The 21088-nt window shown below is 49.8% G+C and overlaps 1 protein-coding gene and 1 long non-coding RNA gene across 7 annotated transcripts in view; one reads left to right on the top strand and one right to left on the bottom strand.

Annotated features, from left to right (window-relative positions):
• Positions 1-268: 268 nt before the first annotated feature.
• LOC138988857 (uncharacterized) lies at positions 269-7144 on the bottom strand. Of its 2 annotated transcripts, none has more exons than XR_011465026.1 (4): positions 7007-7144; positions 4666-4830; positions 3998-4135; positions 269-1379 (listed from the first exon to the last, which is right to left on the bottom strand). It is a non-coding gene; the product is annotated as an uncharacterized lncRNA (long non-coding RNA). The 2 variants fall into 2 exon arrangements; XR_011465027.1 differs by having other exon boundaries at positions 3998-4127.
• TMEM268 (transmembrane protein 268) overlaps positions 4827-21088 on the top strand; it is a 29095-nt gene continuing 12833 nt past the window's right edge. For 2 of the 5 annotated variants that reach the window (XM_070375033.1, XM_070375031.1), the window contains exons 1-5: positions 8286-8467; positions 10291-10477; positions 15828-15937; positions 18439-18546; positions 19270-19419. In XM_070375033.1, the coding sequence (XP_070231134.1) occupies positions 10369-10477; positions 15828-15937; positions 18439-18546; positions 19270-19419 (477 nt within the window). In that variant the 5' untranslated portion in view covers positions 8286-8467; positions 10291-10368. Of the gene's footprint in view, positions 7067-7220; positions 7346-7607; positions 8468-10290; positions 10478-15827; positions 15938-18438; positions 18547-19269; positions 19420-21088 lie in introns of those variants that run through there. The other 3 variants (XM_070375030.1, XM_070375032.1, XM_070375029.1) reach the window with 3 other exon arrangements.

Raw genomic sequence — 21088 nt, 5'->3', positions numbered from 1 at the left:
TTTCCCAAACTGGAGGACTACCAAGGAGAAACGTCGTGTGTTCACTAGTTAAGACCCAGTATCTTCAACTTGGTGTCCACCAGTATTTTCACCCTGAATCTGTAGGGTTGTACTTCCCTGACTGCTTGACTCTTAACCTTCCAGTTACAAGCAAAAGGGGTGTAATCTAGGCTCACAAGATGAGACACGAACAGAGCTTGGTGCGTGAACTAAGGGACAGGAGCCTAAAGAGACTGAAGAAGGAACTGAATGTAAAGTGAGCAGAAAAATACTTGGCTGTAAGGGGAGAGAGCAAACGGGTGCCCAGTGGCTGTTGGGGGAGGTGGTTTGAGGAAGGCGATGGCAGGTTTAAATGCTTGTGGGTGAGGGGACAGAAGGAGGGAGACTGGAGATGTTCCCGGGTGGGGAGAGAGCCCTGAGGGAGGCCAAGAGACTGGCAATCTTGGTTGTCAACCTTGACCGTACCCAGCAAAAATGGTGCCTGCCCCGGCCCCTCCCAGGCAGTGGAACTGGTCTCTGGGAGTGGGGTCTGGAGTAACATTTTAAAAAATTTCCCTTTGGGGACTTCCTTGGTGGTCCAGTGGTTAAGACCCCACACTTCTAATGCAGGTGGTGTGGTGGTCAGGGACTAAGGTCCTGCGTGCCAGCTGGGAAGTGTGACCAAAAATAAATTTCCCTTTGGAGGTGTGACTTGAGAAAGTAGCATCTGGTAGGTTCTTCAACCTCAAAGACACGCAGATATGTTGGTTCTGATGTAGAATGAACCTCAAGACATGCCGAACAGTGTGTGGTTGGTTCTCATTGAGAATGAAAAGCTAAACACACCTGTATTTCCATATGCAGAGCATATGACTGGTGGTTATACGCTGCTGGTTAATAGTGACTATCTCAGAAGGTCTCAGCTGTGGGAGAGTTACTTTCAGTACACTTACCCATTGGGGTGTTCAGCAGTGTCCTTGACCTGTACCCACTGGCTGCCAGTAGTAACCCCTTCAATGTAATGACCAAAAATACCTCCAGACATTGTCAGATATCCCTTGGGGTCCAAAACCACCCAGCGGACAACCACTTAACGACAGGAGAATTACTGAATGTTCCACACGATTCCTGGGACATTGTACGCACCAACGAGCATTTCCTAATTTTCTAAAAAATGCTGCTTTTCTCATCCTTGATTATGTCAAGTCTAATAATAGCTCTAAGTGGTACGGATTGGATGTTCTCTGAAGTCTCAATGGCTTAATACAACAAAGATTTATTTTTTATAATGTCTGATACAGGTTGGGGGACCAGGCAGCTGTCCTCCATACGGTGACGCAGTGATTCCGATTCCTTCCACTTCGTGGCTCTATCATTTTAGCACATGGCTTCCATGATCCCTGAGACAAGGGAAGGAAAAGTTAGCAAACAGGCAGCTCTATGCTTTGGTCCTGAAATAATACGTAACAATTGTTTTCAGCTCATTTATGCATGTCAGGCCCAGGAGCACACCTGACTGCTAGGGAGGCTAAGAAATAACCAACCTGTGGTTATTTGGTGAGTAAAAACTCTCTGCTGCAAATACTAACTAGCTTCCTCCATGCCAGCTAGTGACCATGTGAATTATCAATGAGCAGTAATATTTTGAAAGACATCTTTTTTCTCTTGAGTAGCAGGCCTGAACAGTGGGTTTAAAATATTAAGTAAACCATGTTGTAAACAAATGTGCTGTTGCCCAGACTTTGCTGTTCCATTAGAGCACAGGCTGAGTAGATGTAGCACAACTCTTAAGGGTCCTAAGATTTCTAGAATGGTCAATGAACACTGGCTTCAACTTCAAGTTACCAGCTGCATTAGCCCCTAGTGAGAGAGAACCCGTCCTTTGGAAGATTTGAAGCCAGGCACTGGCCTCTCTCTGGCTATGAAAGTCCGAGGTGGCATCTTCCAACAAAAGGCTGTTCTGTCTACACTGAGTGTTGTTAGTGTAGCCACTTCCACCCATTATCTTAGCCGTATCTTCTACATAATCTGCTACAGCTTCTACATCAATTCATATATTATGGAGATGGCTTCCTTCCTTAAACCCCATGAACCAATCTCCACTAGCTTCAAAGTTTTCTTCTGCAGCTTCCTCACCTCTGTCATCCTTCACAGAATTATAGAGTTAAGGCCTTGCTCTGGATTAGGTTTTGGTTTAAGGGGATGTGGCTGATCTTCTATCCAGACCACTCCAACTTTGTCCAGGGAGTTCCCTGGTGGTTTAGTGGTTTGGACTCTGCACTTCCACTGCAGGAGGGACCTGGGTTCGATCCCTGGTCGGGGAACTAAGATCCTGAAAGCCACATAGTCAATAAAAAAAAAAAAAGCAACATTCTCCAGTTAGCAGTAAGGCTGCTTTGTTTCTTATCAGTTCGTGTGTTCATTGGAATAGCACTTTTCTTTAAGAACTTTTTCTTTGCATTCACAAGTTGAAAACTGGCACAAGAGGCCTACCTTTTGGCCTATCTTGGCTTTCAACATGTCTTCCTCACTGAGCTTAATCATTCCTGGGTTTTGACTTAAAATGATAGACGTGCAACTCCCCCTTTCATGTGAATACTTAAGAGGCCACTGTAGGGTTATTTATCTGCCTAATTTCAATATTGTGTCTTGGGGAATAGAAAGTCCAAGGAAAGGGACAGAAATAGGGAACACCTGTTCAGTGGAACCATCAAGACACACATTTATTAATTTTGCCATCTTATATGGGCCTGGTTCTTAACACCCCAAAACAACAGTAACATCAGAGATAATCACCGTAACAAATATCATAACAAAAAAGCTTGAAATACTACGAGAATTAGCAAAGTGTGACACAGGAGACATGAAACGAGCAAATGCTGTTGGAACAATGGTGCCAGCGGACTTGCCTGACACGGAGTTGCCACAAACCTTCAATTGGGGAATAAAAGGCACTACCTCTGAAGCTCAAAAAGATGAAGCCCAATAAAAAGAGGCACCTTGTGGGCAGATCTTTAGGAGCAGGAGAAGCACACTGTTTACTGAAAGATTTGGTCAGTAATTCAGGGAGAGAATGCTGCCGAATCATGTCAACATGTATCTTCTTTGGCTTTTAAGAAATTTCAAATTACACTGACTGGCTCCTGGGTCAAGTGTGAATTCAAGGCCATGTCTGTGGAGATGGGGATGAATGGGCTTGGAGAGTTGGGGCAGACAATTCCTTTTTTTTTTTTCTTTTTGAAAATAAAAGGGTAGAGTGGCAGCATTTTAGACCAGATGACAGTTGTTGAAGATAAGAATAGAACAGAAACTACGCTGGTGGTTCTGAGATCATGATTGGGTTGTCTACTATGTCTTACAGGGTTTTTAAAATTATGAAGATGGGACAGTTGAAATTTCTCGTTAAAAGCCAGGTCACCTTCAGTTGCCTTTCCCTCCCCTCCCCTTGCCAACCAGATGCCAGTCCTCCCTTTTCAGGCCCTGCCCCACCTCGTTCCCTTTGTACCTGTCCGTGCACTTGCCTCTACCCACAGTGTCAAGACAGATCCCTGACCCCGCAGGTGACTGGCAGCCTTATGATGAAAATTCAAAGTATCTCTGCTGGTTTTGACCCAGTTTCCTGACAGATAGCATATGACTTGTCTATCTGCACGCTGCTGACAGGGATGGTGGTGTGTTTAGCCCCAAGCTCTCACATGCATATCTTGTAGCGGAGAACTCACTGAGAGATGTGACTCCAGGATCTAGAATCAGTGTAGTGGAGCCAGGAGCAATAGAACTTTCTGTGGGACTTGCTTGTGGAAATACTTTTTTCAGAGCGCTCTAATGAGTGGCTAAGCCTAAGACTTGAACCCAAGTCTGTCTGACGTCCAGCCTGAATTGCTGTATGGCTTAGTATGTTCAGGCCATGGCTGTGTTTCAAGCAATGCGTTTCTAAAAGAGAAAGTCAGTGACTCTACAACTGGCAGACCAGTCCCAAAAACAAGATCTAATTTTTGATCTTTGCCTTTTTACTTACTTATCCCACGGCTCTGAGGTGCTCTCCTGTGCCGTCTGCTGCCACACGTGAAAATTCTGCCAGGCTGAGAAGTTCCTTCTTGCTTCACCAAAGTTGCCAGATAGTTGGCAGCTGGCCTTCAGACACGGGCCTGTAACTCTCACCCACATGACGGAACAGAATGGGGCAAGTGCTGAGTAAGGGTGGCTTTGGCTGGGGTTTGTGGTTATTTGGATTTATCTGTAGTTGAAGCCCTGATGAGTTCATTCATAGCCATTCATTCACCAGTTCAGATGCATGTAACCCTACTGGGGGCCCGCTCTTGAGCACGGGCAGAAACAGCCCTGTGCTCCCAAGGCTGATTGCTTTTTGGGAAAGGGGATCTTGAAGAATGACCGTAGTGTGTGCTAGGTGTGGCCACAGATTAATCAAGAGTGACCGTGAGAACGCGGGACTGGCCTGGGCTCAGGACAGGAGAGGGCTCCTAGAAGAAGGGCCCTTTCAGCTGAGGTCTGAGAATGTGTCAGTTAGCCAGGCCAGGAGGTGGGGATGAGGTTTGAGGCATCTCTCCCAGAAGGAGAAGGATGGCAACCATTGAGAACCGAAACTGAGAGAGCACGGGTGTAGGAGGAACTGAGAGATGGGGTCACTGTTCTTGGAGCTTAGGGTTTTCAGAGGTTATCAGTCACCTTTCACTGGATTTCACTGGATTTTGGACTTCCCAGGTGGCTCAGTGGTAAAGGATCCGCCTGCCAATGCAGGAGACACAAGAGTCATGGGTTCGATCCCTGGGTTAGGAAGATCCCCTGGAGGAGGAAATGGCAACCCGCTCCAGTATTCTTGCATGGAAAATCCTGTGGACAAAGGAGTGCGGGCTACAGTCCACGGGGTTGCAAAGAGTTGGACATGACTAAGCATGCATGCACTGGATTTCATTCATTTTTCTCCATTCTCCACAGAGCCCCATTCCCTCACACTGGAGTGCCAGGCCGTGCCATGTGCTGTGGTTTTGGAGATGCAAAAGAATTGCCCAGAAATTCAGTTCACTTTTACTGAGCACTTCCTGCTAAGCACCTCACCATTTCACTTAATTCTTAAAACCTCTCTATTTAGCAGACATTCTTCTTTTATAAATGAGGGAATTGGAGCTCAGAGAGGGGAACTGGCCCGTGCAAGTTCACAGGCCAGTGAGTGGTGGAGCCAAGCCAGGCAGTTCCAAAGGGCCACGTCCTTTGTGCCTCCCTAGCAAAGGAGATGATGTGTCAACATAGAAGTTCAAGCTGGAACAACAAGCAGTGAGAACGCAGAGTGACAGTAGCCCGGCAGAAAGCGCAGGAGGACGGTATCTGGCTTCATGGAGAAGGCAGGCCTTGCTGGAGTGGCAGGAGTGAGTTAGGCGATGACCAGGCCACACACCGGTCCAAGGTTCCCTTTCAATATCTTATCAGCAGGTAGGAAAGCTCCAGCATTCCATGACTCCTGCTCTCGTGCCCCTACATTGTGCTTACAGAAATTACGCAAAATAAACATCTTGGATCTTGTATGTCTTGCTCAGTGGTGCCCAGAACAATGCGTGCCACTCAGCACACACCTGACGTCTATCCGTTGATGAATAAACCAATGAACTTCATTTTTAGTAGCCTACTTCCTAGATCCTCACCTGCCTGGTGAATGAGGGCAGCATGGCTGCTTTATTCCTCAGTCACTGCTCATGTCCCCAGGCACTCCTTTGCCTCTGGCAGAGCCCAAAGCCAACTAGGTCCTGTGATCTGAGAAAGTGAAGTCATTTAGTCCTGTCCCACTCTTGGTACCCCATGGAGTGTATGTAGCCTACCAGGCTCCTCTGTCCATGGGATTTTCCAGGCAAGAGTACTGGAGTGGGTTGCCATTTCCTTCTCCAGGGAATCTGAGAGGTGATCTGAGAGGCCCCTAGCAATTTGGCAGTATCTGTTGAAATTAAAATTGCAACTAACTCAGCAAGTCCACTTGTAGATACGCAGGCTGTGGCATGTACACAGCATGGTGGCTATGACCATATGAGGAAGGCTGTTGAGGAAGAGTGGGAACCCTTTACATGCCCACCACTGGTGAGGGGCAAGGGAAAAATAGCTCTATTCCTACAAAATAGAGCTTCCCTGGTGGCTCAGCTGGTAGAAAATCTGCCTGCAACGCAGGAGACCACTTGCAGCAGAGGAGACGCTGGTTCAATCCCTGGGTCTGGAAGATTCTCTGGAGAAAGAAATAGCAGCCGACTCCAGCATTCTTGTCCGGAGAATTTCAGAGACAGAGGACCTAGTGGGCTACAGTACATGGGGTCACAGGGAGTCTGACTGAGTGACTAACACACACCTACAAAATACGGAAGTGTCTTATGTACCCCCTTAAAAACAAACCAGAGTGGAGTGTTCTGGAATGAGGTGAATGCCAAGGAACTCAGCTGAAAGAAAAAGCAAGAATAGAACAGATTCCCTTCTGTATAAATGCACAGTGTACCCCACCCGTCCACAAGCCGTCTACAGAAACCTCAGGGAAGGAGGTACTTTTCACTGTAGACCCCTTGAAATCCCGAGTGATGCAGGTGGGGGTGGTGGCCACCGTCATTGGTCCTGCAGTTATGTACATTTCACACAGATTATCTCGTTAACGCTTCATATAATCCCATGAAGCAGAATAATTTGCTTTTGTTTTTAACAGAAAACTAAGGCACAGAGAGGGAAAACTCTATACTCAAGATGATCTAAAAATCGGAGACACTTGGCTGAGAGCTCAGGGAGCCTGATCCCCAAACCGATGCTCTTAATACAATGCACATGTAATTTTTCATTAAAAAACAAGTCCCTGAGGAATTTCTGGTTCCTAATATTGCTTCATCCATCGGGTCCCATGATTGTCAGACGCGGGCTGGACCTCAGACGCAAGCCGCTGCTCTCAGGATCCGGGGACCGAGGCTCAGAGCTGGGCGTAAACTCATCCCGGCCCGGGATCTGGTCCCCCCACCCCACCTCCCCGAGAGCCCCAGAAGCAACGCACGTGGTCGGCGAGGGCGGAGGCGCTTCCCCGCGCCCCGGGAGGGAGCCCGGCTGATGAAAGGTAGCTCCCAGCTCGGTTCCGACGCGAACCTGCTTCCCTCTAGGCCCGGAGGCGAGCCCTGCGGGCGGCTCCTCCCGGTGGGGTGACCGCGCGGGGCCGGCCCGGCCCGGGGGCGGGACTCGGGAGGGCGGCGCGGGCGGCAGGCGGGGCGCGGGCGGCGGTGCCCAGAGGCTGCGGCGCGGTGGGGCGGCGGTGCCCCCGACCTTCCGCGTCCCGGGGGGGCGGTGGTGCGGGCGGCGGCGCGGGCGGCGGCGCGGGCGGCGGCGGCGGCGCGGACGGGTGAGTGTGCGCGGGCCCGGGGCGCGCGGCCCTGTGTCTGCGCGGGCGCGGGCGCGGGCGCGGGCGGCCGCGAGTCCAGATTTCAGCCGCGCTGCCGCCTGGGTGCCCCGGTCCTGGCCTGGTGTGGGCGCCGAGGGCTGAGTTTGGGCCCCTGTTGTGCGTGGGAGCGTTCTCCGGCGGCCCTTGTGAGGGGGCGGGGGAGGGCGAGAGGGGCGGGGGGCTGATTTCGGGGGTGGAGGGAGGCCCAGGGGCAGCAGACCCTGGATCAAGACTCAGCCGCCCAGGCCGAGGCCAGAGGTGGCCGAACATCCCCTGTCCGATCGAGCTTGGTTCCTTTGTGGCTCCATCCCCCAACCTGGCTCCTTGACCTTGGATGGTTCACTTTCGTTTCTGGGTCTTAATTTTCTCACGTGTAAAATGGAGGGCTTGGAGCTATTGTCTCTGAAGGCTTTTCCACCCCTAAACTTCTGTGACAGACCCTCCATCACGGCCCCTTGTTGGGACTTTCCAGTTTAACAAAACAAAACTTGACTTGTGAAAACTGTAGGATTCCCCCGTCCCCCCAGCAGACACACACACACACACACAACTCAGGGAGGCGCTTGGGGCTCTTCTGGGGATGCTGGGCACTCAGTGTCTGCAGAAACGGAGATTTTTGCAGAGGTTTGCTACCCAAATCAGAAAGATGGATAATTGGAAGGTCTGGTTAAATGGAATCAGCAAGGGGAGTTAGGAAGCTGGGGAGTGGATGGCCAGTTAGTTTGAGGAACTTCAGGGCTGGGCTCACTCCCTGCCTGACTCCATCCTGGTGTCTGACCTCGCCCCCCCCTTGTCCCGTTAGGGCTAGTGTAGAGCTGGAGAGGGGGTGGCAGCTCAGAATACACTAATGGGTGATGGGTCAGCACTTGCCCTTGGCCAACACCCCTCCTGCCCTCTGCAGCCTCCAGTTTGGATGAAAGGCTACAGGGTGAGAGCAGAGGCCGCCTTGATTGGCCCCATCCTGCCCTCTGGTTTGTACCTCTCCCTACTTGGCAGTTCCTTCTCTCCCTCCACCTTTGCCAAGCCAGGATCCTCCTTCTGTGCTCTGAGAAGCCTCCAGAAGAAGTCTTCCCTCAATCCAAGGTACTGCCCGCTCCCTCTGACTGCCTTCTCTGATCATTGTCTGTTTCTCTGTTTCTTGTTTCTCTTTCTCTGAGTTTGTCTTTTCTACCAGATGGTGGTACCCATCAGAGAGGGCTGAACAGGGACTCAAGATTTTATTGCTGGCTTTATAGTCTAGAAAGCACAGGGCCTGGCACCAGAAGATTCTTAGGGAGTGTCTGTGGAGTAAAAATAATGATTGATATGTTCTGTTTTGCCCTTGCTGCTCTCAAGTGATTTAAGTTTGAATTCTTTAAGCCTCACAACAACCTGGTTGCATTATTCCCATGCACACGTGAAGAAACCGAGTCGGTGCAAGGCACTTGCTCCAGGTCATTCACGTGGGAAGTGGCAGGACTGTGCAGGCTGCTTTTCTCCATTACACTAAATAGCCTACAGGTGCATGACTTCTCCTGCTTGGGACTTTGTGGGAGGCTAATTGGGCCAACTGGGGTGATGGGGATTTCTTCCCAAAACACCGTCTAATTGTGGGATTCTGCAGCTAATGAACCGTCCACGCTGTCTGGAAGGCTGTCTGGGCAGCTCCAGCTTGTGGATGGTCCCTTCTGCCTGGAGGAGGGACAGGGGGCTCCTGGGCCCCACAAATGTTTCTGAGACTGCAGTATAGCCTCTCTGGGAAACAGGTTCTTAGCTAGGATGTCCCTGGGTTCCTGGTCTGGAGCATAGATCCACGGATTCTCTTTGTCCCATAGGCCTAAGACCCAATCAGATGGAGCAGAACCTCGTTTATCGCCAAGTACAGGGTAGACATCCTTGGGCTGTTGTTTTCATGCCTCTTGGGGGTACCAGGGGAGAGGAAGGAAGTAAGGGATGATATGATTGACTGATATTCAGCAGTATTTGGGAGTGCCTACTGTGCGCCAGGCTTGGGGGAGATGGTCCCTGCCCTCCCATAGCTTGGCAGCTCAGATGCCAACTCGAATGTGTTGTTGGATCACACCTGGGAAATGCAGTCTCCTTCCACCCACTCTTTTTTAAGGCAGTTTAAGGAAGAGGCTCAGCCATAGCCGGACTTGGGTTCCGAGGTTCAAAGATGTGGGAATGATAGGCTTGGATTCTGGAGCTGGATGGCCTGATTCATCTCCAGTCCCCACAGCTCCCAGCCACCCCACTCTGGGCGGGTCACGTCACATCTTTGACTCGCAGTTCTGTCTCCGGGGAAATGGGAAAAACCTGTGAGGAAGTGGCCTGATGGTGAGCAGGATACTGGATGCCACACTTGTATTGCTTTGTGTAGCCCCATAGCAGCTATGCCGGGCTGGCCTCCTTGCACCCATTTTGCAGGTGAGGTCAGCAAGGCTTGGGGAGCTAAGTACCTTGACAGTGGATATCCCAGAGCACGTGAGGGTCAAGTGAAGGTTCACATCTAGGTCCTTTGGTGCTGAAGTCCTTGCTTTTCTTTTTATAACAGTTTGTTGCTTTGTATAAACAAGGCTCCCTGTCATGAATAGACCTATCCTCTACTCAGTCAGGAAGGGAAATCCCAGATGCCTGAGAGTGGGGTCTGGTCAGCTCGTGAGTTCCCTGTGGTTCCTGGATGAGTCTGAGCTGGAGAAGATCCAAGACCAGAGGGAAGTTCTCAGCCCAGGCCTTGGAGGGTTCTGGCTCCTCCTATTCATTCCCTCTGAGAACGTTCCTTAGCCTGATCAACGAGACCACAGTCTGAGGAAAGACTCTGGGTGGCTCTCCTCAGTCTGGTGATGGCTTTGGCCTTGAGAGTCTGAGGAAGCTGGCCAGCCCAGGACCAGGCCTGAAGTTGTTTCTCATGATGTTGTTTTCTGAAGGCAGGCGAAGCTGAGTTGGCTGCTCCAGGATGAACTGCGGCTCCGAGAAGGGGAAGTAGGAGTCCTGCTGGTGCTGCTATGGCGTGTGAACCGCAGATGGACCCCGGTGGGGCAGCTGGCCCCTTGCCCACCTCTTCCCCTGGCTGGAGTCCCTTGCCTGGGGGAAGCCCTCCTGGCTGGGGGCAAGGTAGGGTCATGACCCTTAATTCCTTCCTCCTCTACCCCCCTGCCCCCGCCCCTAGGATGCTGAGCTGGACTCAGATAGTATGCTTGAGGAGAGGTGAGTGGAAGGGCCCAGAAGTGCCTGAGATAAGGGTGGGCATTTGGGGATGTGTTTCCAGGCATTTCTGTCATTGCTACTTACTGTCTCTGTCACCGAATTCCTTAGCTTGCCCTCTGCTAGGATGCTATAGCTTCCTCTTGCTCCTTGCCTCTTCCACTGTCTCTTCGTGGTGTCTCAGAGGGGTTTTTAAAGATGCACGACCTTTCTGTTTCCGTTTCTGTCGTTCGCCAGCTTGCAAGGCCTGCCTTAATGGCTCCTGCTGCCCCGGCCGTGCTGCCCTGCCCCAGGACCTTTGCGCCTGCTGTCCCTTTTGCATGTTATGCCCTTTCCCTGTCTCCTTTCCCCTGCTTAATTTCCCCTCATCCTTCAGAGCTCAGTTCAGATATCCCTTCCATGGGGAATCCTCCCCTGATGGCCCAGCCTAAGCCAGACCCTCTGATATATCCCTGCTTCTCCCTATGGCACTTAGCAGTTTGTAATTAAATTAATTCCCTATGTAATAACATGTTGAATGTCCAGCTTCCTAAGTAAAATGTAAGCTGCATGAGGGCAGGGGCTCTGTATTGCTTTGTTTATCCCTGTGTCTATAGTACCTAGCACATAGCTTGGCACATAGTCAGTTCAGTTCAGTTGCTCAGTCGTGTCTGACTCTTTGTGACCCCATGAACCGCAGCACGTCAGGCCTCTCTGTCCATCACTGACTCCCAGAGTCTACCCAAACCCATGTCCATTGTGTCAGTGATGCCGTCCAACCATCTCATCCTCTGTCGTCCCCTTCTCCTCCTGCCCTCAATCTTTCCCAGCATCAGGGTCTTTTCAAATGAGTCAGCTGTGTGCATCAGGTGGCCAAAATATTGGAGTTTCAGCTTCAACATCAGTCCCTCCAATGAACACCCAGGACTAATCTCCTTTAGGGTGGACTGGTTGGATCTTCTTGCAGTCCAAGGGACTCTCAAGAGTCTTCTCCAACACCACAGTTCAAAAGCAGCAATTCTTTGGTGCTCAGCTTTCTTTATAGTCCAACTCTCACATCCATACATGACTACTGGAAAAACTGTAGCCTTGACTAGACAGACCTTTGTCAGCAAAGTAATGTCTGTGCTTTTTAATATGCTGTCTAGGTTGGTCATAACTCAATAAGTATTTTGAATGAATGAATTAATGAATGAATGAGTGGCTGGGCATAGGCAAGTGGAGATGGCATTTTATATTGTGGCTGGTTTCTTAGATGATTTCAAACTTAAAAACAAGGCTTCCTTTTATGTCTACTGTTATTAGGAAAGCAATTCACACATATACGCATACCAGTAGAATGAAATAGAATGGAATAATTTACCTTCAGCTCTTTGAAGACATTGCTCCACTGGTTTTTGGCAAGCCAGTTCTTGCCCCTTTATAGGAAATAGCTTTCTGTATGTGAATACACACACATACACATGCACACACACATACACACACACTTGTACACATGCATGTTTCTTGGTAGCTTTTCAGATCCTTTTTTTTAGCTTAAGTGTGAAAATAAGGATTTCTAAGTGGAGGACTTTAAGTTCTCACTTTAAGAAACAGATGAGAGAGATTATTGCCAAGAATCCAGGAATTCATGGTTTGAAAGGGAAACAGAGATACCATCACTGTGAGAAGTCTTTGCATTGCTCGGGCAAACACCATCCACAGAGTGCAAAGAGCCAGGCTAGGGGAGCAGTTCGCAGTCTCCACGCCCGAGGTCCGGAGCAGTGTGGGTTTTCCACCCTGTGCTGTGCGGTGAAGGGCTAGTCCGAGGCTCCTACAGCATAGCTGCTGCCTTTTCTGTGCTCCTCTTTCTTTTCACTTCTTCTCTTTCTTACTTTCATTTCCCCTGGGACCACCAGTCAAGCTGGTTCTCCTTTCAGAGGCTCTGTTTCCTTTCCCATAGTAATTGTTTTCCACTTTCTAGGGCTTTTGCAGGAGACCCTGGTTTGATTCCTGGATTGGGAAGATCCCCTGGGATAGGCTACCCACTCCAGTATTCTTGGGCTTCCCTGGTGGCTCAGATGGTAAAGAATCCGCCTGCAATATGGGAGACTTCGGTTTGATCCTGGGTTGGGAAGGTCCCCTGGAGGAGGGCATGGCAAATATTCTTGCCTGAAGAACCCCCCTGGACAGAGGACCCTGGTGGTCTATGGAGTTGCAAAGTCAGACGTGACTGAGTGACTAAGCACAGGGCTCTTGGAGGATTAAATGGAATCAGGACTGTGACCCTGTGACTGTGGCTACTGCATAGGAAGGGCTCAGTCCCCGGAAACTATTCATATTTTATTTTATTGTTCTATTTTTATTTCAGCCCTTATCTTCTTTTTATCTGTTTTCCCTCATTTACTTATTTTAAAATCTTATTTTATAATTTTGCCTTTTTATATTTTATTTTTATGAAATCCTTTCTGGAACAAGGTGTGAGAAGATAAAAACAATACAACTAAACCAGTGTGGCTTTATGGTAACTTAGGTGCTCTGACAAGCTTTTAAATGATGACAACCATAGCAGCCAGTTAGTCAGCACCCATTTTACACTAAACGCTTTATTTTCATTGTCTTAATTATTTGCAGAATCTTCTGCAGTGGATATCATCATCCTGTAAGGGGATGGCCAGGAATTAAATGGCTTCTTCAAGGTTTCTCTGTTAGTGACAGGCTCACGTACAATTTGAACCCCAAACCATTTAGCGTGTGCTTCCCCCACTTCATTCATACATGAAACATTTATCTAGTACCTGCTGTATACTTGGCACTGAACCCAGTTCAAGGGGATTCAGTGATGTGTGAAACCCATGTGGGAGTAATATTGTTCGGATGGAGACAGTGGCTGATTGAGTAACTGGGTGTACATGAACTCATCTTCAGTGAGCATAAAGGAGAAGGGCAGTGATGGGCAGGGTTATCAGACAGATTTGACCTGGCGAGAGTTTAGAGCATCAAGGAAGACTCCGTGGGAAAGGGCTTAATGAACTGGAACGCAAATGATGACTGGGGTCTAAGGGAGTGATGCCAGGGGGATGTGTTCTAGGGAGAGAGCGGGAAGAGCATATGCAAAGGCCGTGTGGTGGGAGAGAACACTGCAGTCCCAGGAACAAAGGAAGTGACAAGATGCAGGATGAGGCTGAGCCTTCAAGCTGAGTTTGGCAGGAAGCTAGTTCTTCTAAGGACTGGGGGAGTATGGTAACAAGCTTGGTTTTCTTCAGAGCACTGGGAAGCTATTGAAAGTTAGCTTTTTTTTTTTAAAGATTTATTCGTTTATTTATTTTCGGTTGAGCTTGGGTGTTCATTGCCGCGGGCGGGCTTTCTCTAGTTGAGGGAATGGGGGCTACTCTGTAGTTGCGGTGTGCGGGCTTCTCATTGCAATGTCTTCTCTTGCTGCAGAGCATGGGCCCCAGGGCACATGGGCACATGGGCTTCAGTAGTTGCAACACACGGGCTTAGTTGCTCCACGACATGTGGGATCTTCCCAGACCAGGGATCGAACCCGAGACCCCTGCATTGGCAGGCAGATGCTTAACTCACTGGACCACCAGGGGAAGGCCCCTATTGAATACTTTTACTCAGAGGATTCACATCGTTTGATTTGTGCCCTGGCAGCTGTGTGAATCGGAGAAAGCAATGGCATCCCACTCTGGTACTCTTGCCTGGAAAATCCCATGGACGGAGGAGCCTGGTAGGCTCCAGTCCATGGGGTCGCTAAGAGTCGGGCATGACTGAGCGACTTAGCAGCAGCAGCAGCTGTGTGAATGCACTGTGAGAAGAAGAGCAGTTGAACAAGCCAGTTAGGAGACAGGGGTACAGGGAGAGGTGAAGGGAGCCTGGGTGAGGGTTGTGGGGAAGATGCCGAGGGGTGCATGGAGCTGGGAGAGATTTTGTTGGGCCCAATTGGCAGGGCCCAGGGATGGACTGGGTGAGGGGGTGGAGGAGCGATTGAGGAGGGTGGTGGGCAGGAATCCCCAGGAAGGTGGAGATTTAAGACTCCAGTATTGCCCAGAGCTGGGCTCTGTGCCAGTAGATAACATGTTTGTGGTTTAACCCCTTCAGTCCTGCTCCTCTTCTGAGTGACAGCTACAGAAAATGTGCTGAAATATTCAGCTTCCATCCTCGAGTGGCTAAACTCTAGGATCCTAGTATCTCAGGGCTCAGCCAGCCCCAGCTTTGCCCTGGCTGCTCACGGGTGGCTCCCGGGGCCTCATAGGTGAGAGAAGAGCTCAGTCCTTTCCTTCAGTTTCTCTGCTCAGAAGGGAAGTAGGTGTGGCTTCCTTCTGCTGCCATTCCTCCCTGGGCCTGAGGGGATTAACCTCACTCTGGCTCCTGGTCTGGCTTCCATGCAATGTTGCAGGGCAAGAGTGAGAAGTTGTGATAAGCCTGAGTTGATGTGCTTTTTGAGGTACTACTTTCACGCAATTTATGCTTTTAAAGTGTCAAACGAGTGCTGAGATACTGGGGAGGGCTTGCCAGTAAGTTAGTGGATTGGATTTCTGTGGCTATTGTAACAATGACCACTAACAGGAGCTTAGAAAATGCAGTATCCTCTTGCAGTTCTGTAGGTTAGGAGTCTGACACTGGCCTCACTGAGCTCAGATCATGAGGTCAGCAGGGCTGTGTTAGGAAGCTCCGGGAGAGACTGTTCCTTTCCTTCCCAGCGTCTGAAGGCTGCCCGTACGCCTTGGCTCCTGAAGCCTTCTGCCACTTCAAAGCCAGAGGTGTGCCATCGCTGTACCTTTCTTCCGTAGTCACAGCCCTCCTGGCTCTTCTGCCGCCTCCTTCTTCCACTTTTAAGGATCCTTGTGATTGCAGTGGGCCCCTCCCCAGATTATCTGGGCTTCCCTGGCGCCTCAGAAGGTAAAGAATCTGCCTGCAATGCAGGAGCCTGGGGTTTGATCCCTGGGTCAGGACAATTCCCCTGGAGAAGGGAATGGCTACTCACTCCAGTATTCTTGCCTGGAGAATCCCATGGACAGAGGAGCCTGGTGGGCTACAGCCCATGGGGTCGCAAAAAGTTGGACATGAATGAGCAACTAACACTTTCCACTTCCCCCAGATAACCTAGGAATCTCCCTCCTTCGGGCCCTATTAGACCCTTTCTCTTACCTGCAGCCTTCATTGGAAGGTTTAAGGATGGCGAGTCCTTCTTTGCTATGCGAATGTTCAAGGCCGGAGGAGGTGAGGCCATCAAGATCTGGGTTCACCCCAAGTCTTTATCGCTTAGCCACATGAAGCGTCTGTCTGCTTTCAGAGCTCCGCAGTGGCCAGGTCCTTACGGTGCTCCGGATCGACAATACCTGTGCGCCCATCTCATTTGACCTGGGAGCCGCCGAAGAGCAGCTGCAGACCTGGGGTATTCAGGTGAGTGCTGACTGTACTGTGTCCTTATTACCTTTTCTCCCATCCACCCATCAATCCACCCATCTGTCTGTCTTATCTATTCTATCATCTCATTATTTACAACATTTCTTTTTTTTACTGGCTCATTCATTGTTCTTTTAAAATTCTATTTTTGTATCTTATACTGGGGTGTAGTCAATTAACAATGTTGTGATAGTTTCAGGTGAACAGTGAGGGGACTCAGCCAGACACGAACATGTATCTATCCCCGCCCCCCCAAGACTCCACTCCCATCCAGGCTGTCACATGTTACTGAGCAGAGTTCCATGTGTGATACAATAGGTCCTTGTTGGTCATCCATGTTAAACATTGCAGTGATTCACAACATTTTTTTAAGCACCTACCCTGTGCTTGATATGCCAGTTAATTCACTTAATAGACGTGTGTTTGGGGGTGTCCGCCCTGTGCTGGGCACTTAATCACAGCTGCTCAGTGATTGCTACAGAGGTGACTAGGTCCCGTGCCTGGGGTCACACACTGGGGTTTTTGTGCAAATGAGAAGACATAATGCTCTAGGAACACTTGCACTGACTCTGGCACATAGTAAATGTTCAATAAATTGTGGCTCTTAAGTTCCCACAGGTGTGATTCTCACTCTTCTCATATCCTTTAGAGTATGAGGTCTGATCATCACTGCCTGGGATGGATTATTTATGGATAAGGAAGCTACAATTTTAATTTTACCCTGAAGACTTGAGAATTTACTCCTTTAACACAGAATTGTATTATGGTTTAAAACATTTTAGCACCATTAAAGGGAAGCGTTCCAAGTTGACAGGACTCACCCCACATCAGCATGACAGCTGGCTTTCCTTCCCACGCTTCCTTTCAGCCTTTGTACAAAAGGACATTTTCCTTAAACAGTTGTCTTCAGATGGGGTTTTCTTCACTGGTGAACAGTTTGCATATTGTTCTACCATGCTCCTAACTATCATCTCTAATGATTAAATTCTGTGTTCTTAAGCAGTTCATTCTCGTAAGACCTTTATGCTCTAGGGCGTTTTGCTCGGGCAGAAAAATGTGAGTTTTCAGTATCTTGGACTGCATTAATAGCTGTTGATGTAGTTTGATACTAATACTTGTATATCAAGTGTTCACTTTGGAAGGGGGCCCTGGGCTTGGATAAGCAGATAGTTAGATACAGATATCCGTCTAAGTAAGAGAGCGGCTCTGTGTAGTCTGTGCTGTGCTTAGTCTCTCAGTCGTGTCTGATTCTTTGCAACCCCATGGACTGTAACCTACCTGGGTATTCTGTCCATGGGGATTTTCCAGGCAAGATACTGGGGTGGGTTGCCATGCCCTCCTCCAGAGGATCTTCCCAACCCAGAGATCGAACCCAGGTCTTCGGCATTGCAGGCAGATTCTTTACCATCTGAGCCACCAGGGAAGCCCCAAGTAAGAGAGCAGAAACTCCCAGGGATGTCCAGATAATATGTATATATATATATATATAATACATATATTTACTGTATAATATATGGGCTTCTCTTATGGCTCAGCTGGTAAAGAATTCGCCTGCAATGTGGGAGACCTGGGTTCGATCCCTGGGTTGGGAAGATCCCCTGGAGAAGGGAAAGGCTACCCACTGCAGTATTCTGGCCTGAAGAATTCCATGAACTAAATCCATGGGGTCGCAGAGTCGGACATGACTGAGCGACTTTCACTCACTGTATAATACATGCTGCTGCTGCTGCTAAGTCGCTTTAGTCGTGTCTGACTCTGTGCGACCCCAGAGACGGCAGCCCACCAGGCTTCCCCGTCCCTGAGATTCTCCAGGCAAGAACACTGGAGTGGGTTGCCATTTCCTTCTCCAGTGCATGAAAGTGAAAAGTGAAAGTGAAGTCACTCAGTCGTTCCCAACTCTTAGCGACCCCATGGACTGCAGCCTACCAGGCTCCTCTGTCCATGGATTTTCCAGGCAAGAGTACTGGAGTGGGGTGCCATTGCCTTCTTCGGTATAATACATATATAAGTGTTATATGTATTATCTTGTTTAATATGCACACCACCTCTATAAAGTGTACAATTATTACCCTCATGTTCCAGAGGAGGAAAGTGAGGCTCAGAGAAGTGGGTTTCCTTGCTCTGGGTCACGCAGCACATGAGGGGCAGGGCCAAGGTTTGGACCCAGGGCTGGTCAACTCCAGGGCCTGCCCCTTAACCATTAGGCTCTCCTGGGTCTGTTGTGAGGTGCTGAGCCTGGGGTTATGGGGATCCCTCTCCCGGACGTCTCCCTGGGTCTTGAGCTGTCCCGCCTCCCCATTAGGGCCCGTCCTTCTCTGACCCTGTGATGCCGTTCAGGGCTCCATGCACCTTGTTCTGCGTTCTAGGGCAGCCCAGGATGCACTCACCCCACTTCCACATGATAGCCACGTGAACTGGACACAGCATGCTTGCTGGTGGGAAGAAGGGGCATGGTTCTCTGTGGCCGACGGGTCTCTTTCCCTTGGGTGGCCAAACAGGTCCCAGCTGACCAGTACAGGAGCCTGGCTGAGAGCGCCCTCTTAGAGCCCCAAGTGAGGAGATACATCATCTACAACTCGAGGCCCATGCGGCTGGCCTTCGCTGTGGTAAGGAGGGCGGGGTCCCCTGAGACACTGCTGAATTCAGTGCCACGCCCTGCAGCCTCTGGGTGCTGGTAACGCCTTTAGGGGCTGGTGGCCAGGCTGCCGGGGAGAGAGCAGTACCCACGGCCCTGGGTTTGGTGTAGGAGGAGGTTTATGGGGGAGAGTTGTTACCAGCTCCTCATGTAAGGGGTGGATGGCAGATTTACTAAGGGCAGAGGATGGGGGACTGGGAATCTGCAGACCTACCCCCGAGACCCCAGTCTTAGTATCTGGTCTTGTGAAGACCTTTCTGCTCTCTGGGACTTGGTTATTTTATTGACCTTTATAACAGCCACATGAGGGAGGTATTATTGTCCCCATTTTATGGATAAGGAAACTGAGGCTCAGAGAGGTGCCATAACATGTCAAGTCCACTTAGCATTTAAAGTGGGCTTCTGACTCAGATTCATCTCACTCCCAAGACCTGCCCTTTTCTGTTTTATTTAAAATCAGAGTAAGAAGGAATTTGGAATACCTGTTCTAACCCCTTGCCTCTCCATCTGCTTATGAACAAGGAACAAGGGCTTGTTCTCACAGGCCCCCACACCCGCATTGGTCTGTCTGGCACTGTGAGCTCTCTAAATCCGAAGAGGGTGTCTGAAGTGGCCAGAGGGTGGCCCTGGGAGTGGAGCTGCTCCACCCAAGGACAGGTGTCCCTGACCATGCCCTCTCTCTGGCTTCTCACAGGTGTTCTACGTGGTGGTGTGGGCCAACATCTACTCCACCAGCCAGATGTTCGCCCTGGGGAACCACTGGGCAGGCGTGCTGCTCGTGACCCTGGCTGCCACGAGCCTCACCCTGACTCTCGTGGTCATCTTTGAGAGACACCAGAGGAAGGTGAGCCCTCCGGGGACCCCAGCCATGCTCCCTCCAGAGAGGCTGTACCAGCAGGAGAACCCCAAGTCAGACCTTTCTTCCACCTGCTTCAAAGAATTTCCCCAGCTGGGAAACTTCGCCCTGGCCCATGTGTCCAGTGACTCAAAGAAGTCCAGTCACACGTGTGATCAGGTCCTTTCTGTTTTTCCCTCTGATCCCTGTGTGTTGTTTTTTGGAAGCGGGCTGGGTTTTGAGAGAGTCTGGGAGTGGCAGGGACGGCCCTTTGAGGCGACTGGGTCTCCCCTGCCATGCGCCTCCCCTGCCTGTGTGCTTGCGATAGCCGTGTGCGTGGGTGGACTCCAGCCTGGCTCTCAGTTGACAGTTGCATCACCTTTAATCTCAGTAGTGACCTCTGAGGCCAAGAGTGGGTGATCAGGGAGTTTAGGTAACTTGTGCCAATCCCAGTCTGATTGGCAGAGTTGGGAGTTCAAAGCTTGAACCCTCTGATTCCTGTGCCTTCATTCACAAAGGAGATTGATACCTCTGGCTTAATGCATGGTTTGCTAACTGTCTTCTGCTTCTTTAGCATCAGTCTTTTGTTACTGTTGAGCGCTTCATATGTGGTAGATCATCTATTAAGTGCTTTACATACCTTAACTCAGAACCCCCCAGTAAATCTCTGGGTAGAGTCTTTTATATTCATTTTACAGGTGAGGTACTTGAGACTCCAAAAGGCCCAAGGAGTAGTCCAAGGTCATGCTGCTAATAAATGGCAGAGCTGGAATTCAAAGCCAGGAGCTCAGATTCCAAGCCATGTTCTGGACCAATACCCAAGTGCATTGGTGTTCTGTGGCTATAACAGATAACCATAAATGTAGTGGCTTAAAACAATGTTTTGTTTTACAGTTCTGTAGTTTAAAAGTTTTGACAGGGTAGGGCTATCTCTTCTCTAGAATCTCTAGTGGGGAATCTGTTTCCTTGTCTTTTCTAGCTCTGGAGGCCTCCTGCGTTTCTTGGCTCATGGCCCCTTCCTGCATCTTCAGAGCCAGCAGTGGTGAATTGAGTCCTCACATTCTTGACTCTGAGTCTTCTCCCTCCCTCTTCCACTTTTAAGGCCCCTTGTGATGACTTTAGGGCTCCCCTGGTGGCTCAGATGGTAAAGAATTTGCCTGCAATGCAGGAGACTCAGGTTTGATCCCTGGGTCTTTGGGCTGTCTAGGTAATCTGGGCCAGTCTTCCTATTTTAAGGCTAACTCATTAGCATCATTAATTCCATCTGCCACCTTAATTCCTCTGTGTTATATAACATAAATTCACAGATTCTGTGCGGTAGGATTTAAGCAGCCTTGGGGGGTCATTATTCTGCCTACCACACCTCCACCGTCATTGTTTCTTCTTTTTTTAAAAAAAATCTATTTGTTTATTTTTGGCTGTGCTGGGTCTTCACTGCTGCACATGGCTTTCTCTAGCTGCAGCGAGCAGGGGCTGCTGTCTAGTTGCAGCGCGTAGGCCCTCATTGTGGCGGCTTCTCTTGTTGCAGAGCATGGGCTCTGGAGTGTGGGCTCAGTAGCTGTGGCGCCTAGGTTTAGTTGCCTTGCAGCATGTGGGATCTTCCTGGAGCAGAGATCAAACCCGTGTCCCCTGCGTTGGCAGGTAGGTTCTGAACACCTGGATCACCAGGGAAGCCCCT

This window comes from Bos mutus, chromosome 8, assembly GCF_027580195.1.
Source record: "Bos mutus isolate GX-2022 chromosome 8, NWIPB_WYAK_1.1, whole genome shotgun sequence".
Classification (NCBI taxonomy): Eukaryota; Metazoa; Chordata; class Mammalia; order Artiodactyla; family Bovidae; genus Bos; species Bos mutus.
The sequence above is the reverse complement of the archived record's forward strand: the minus strand, read 5'-3'. Positions and strand labels throughout refer to the sequence as shown.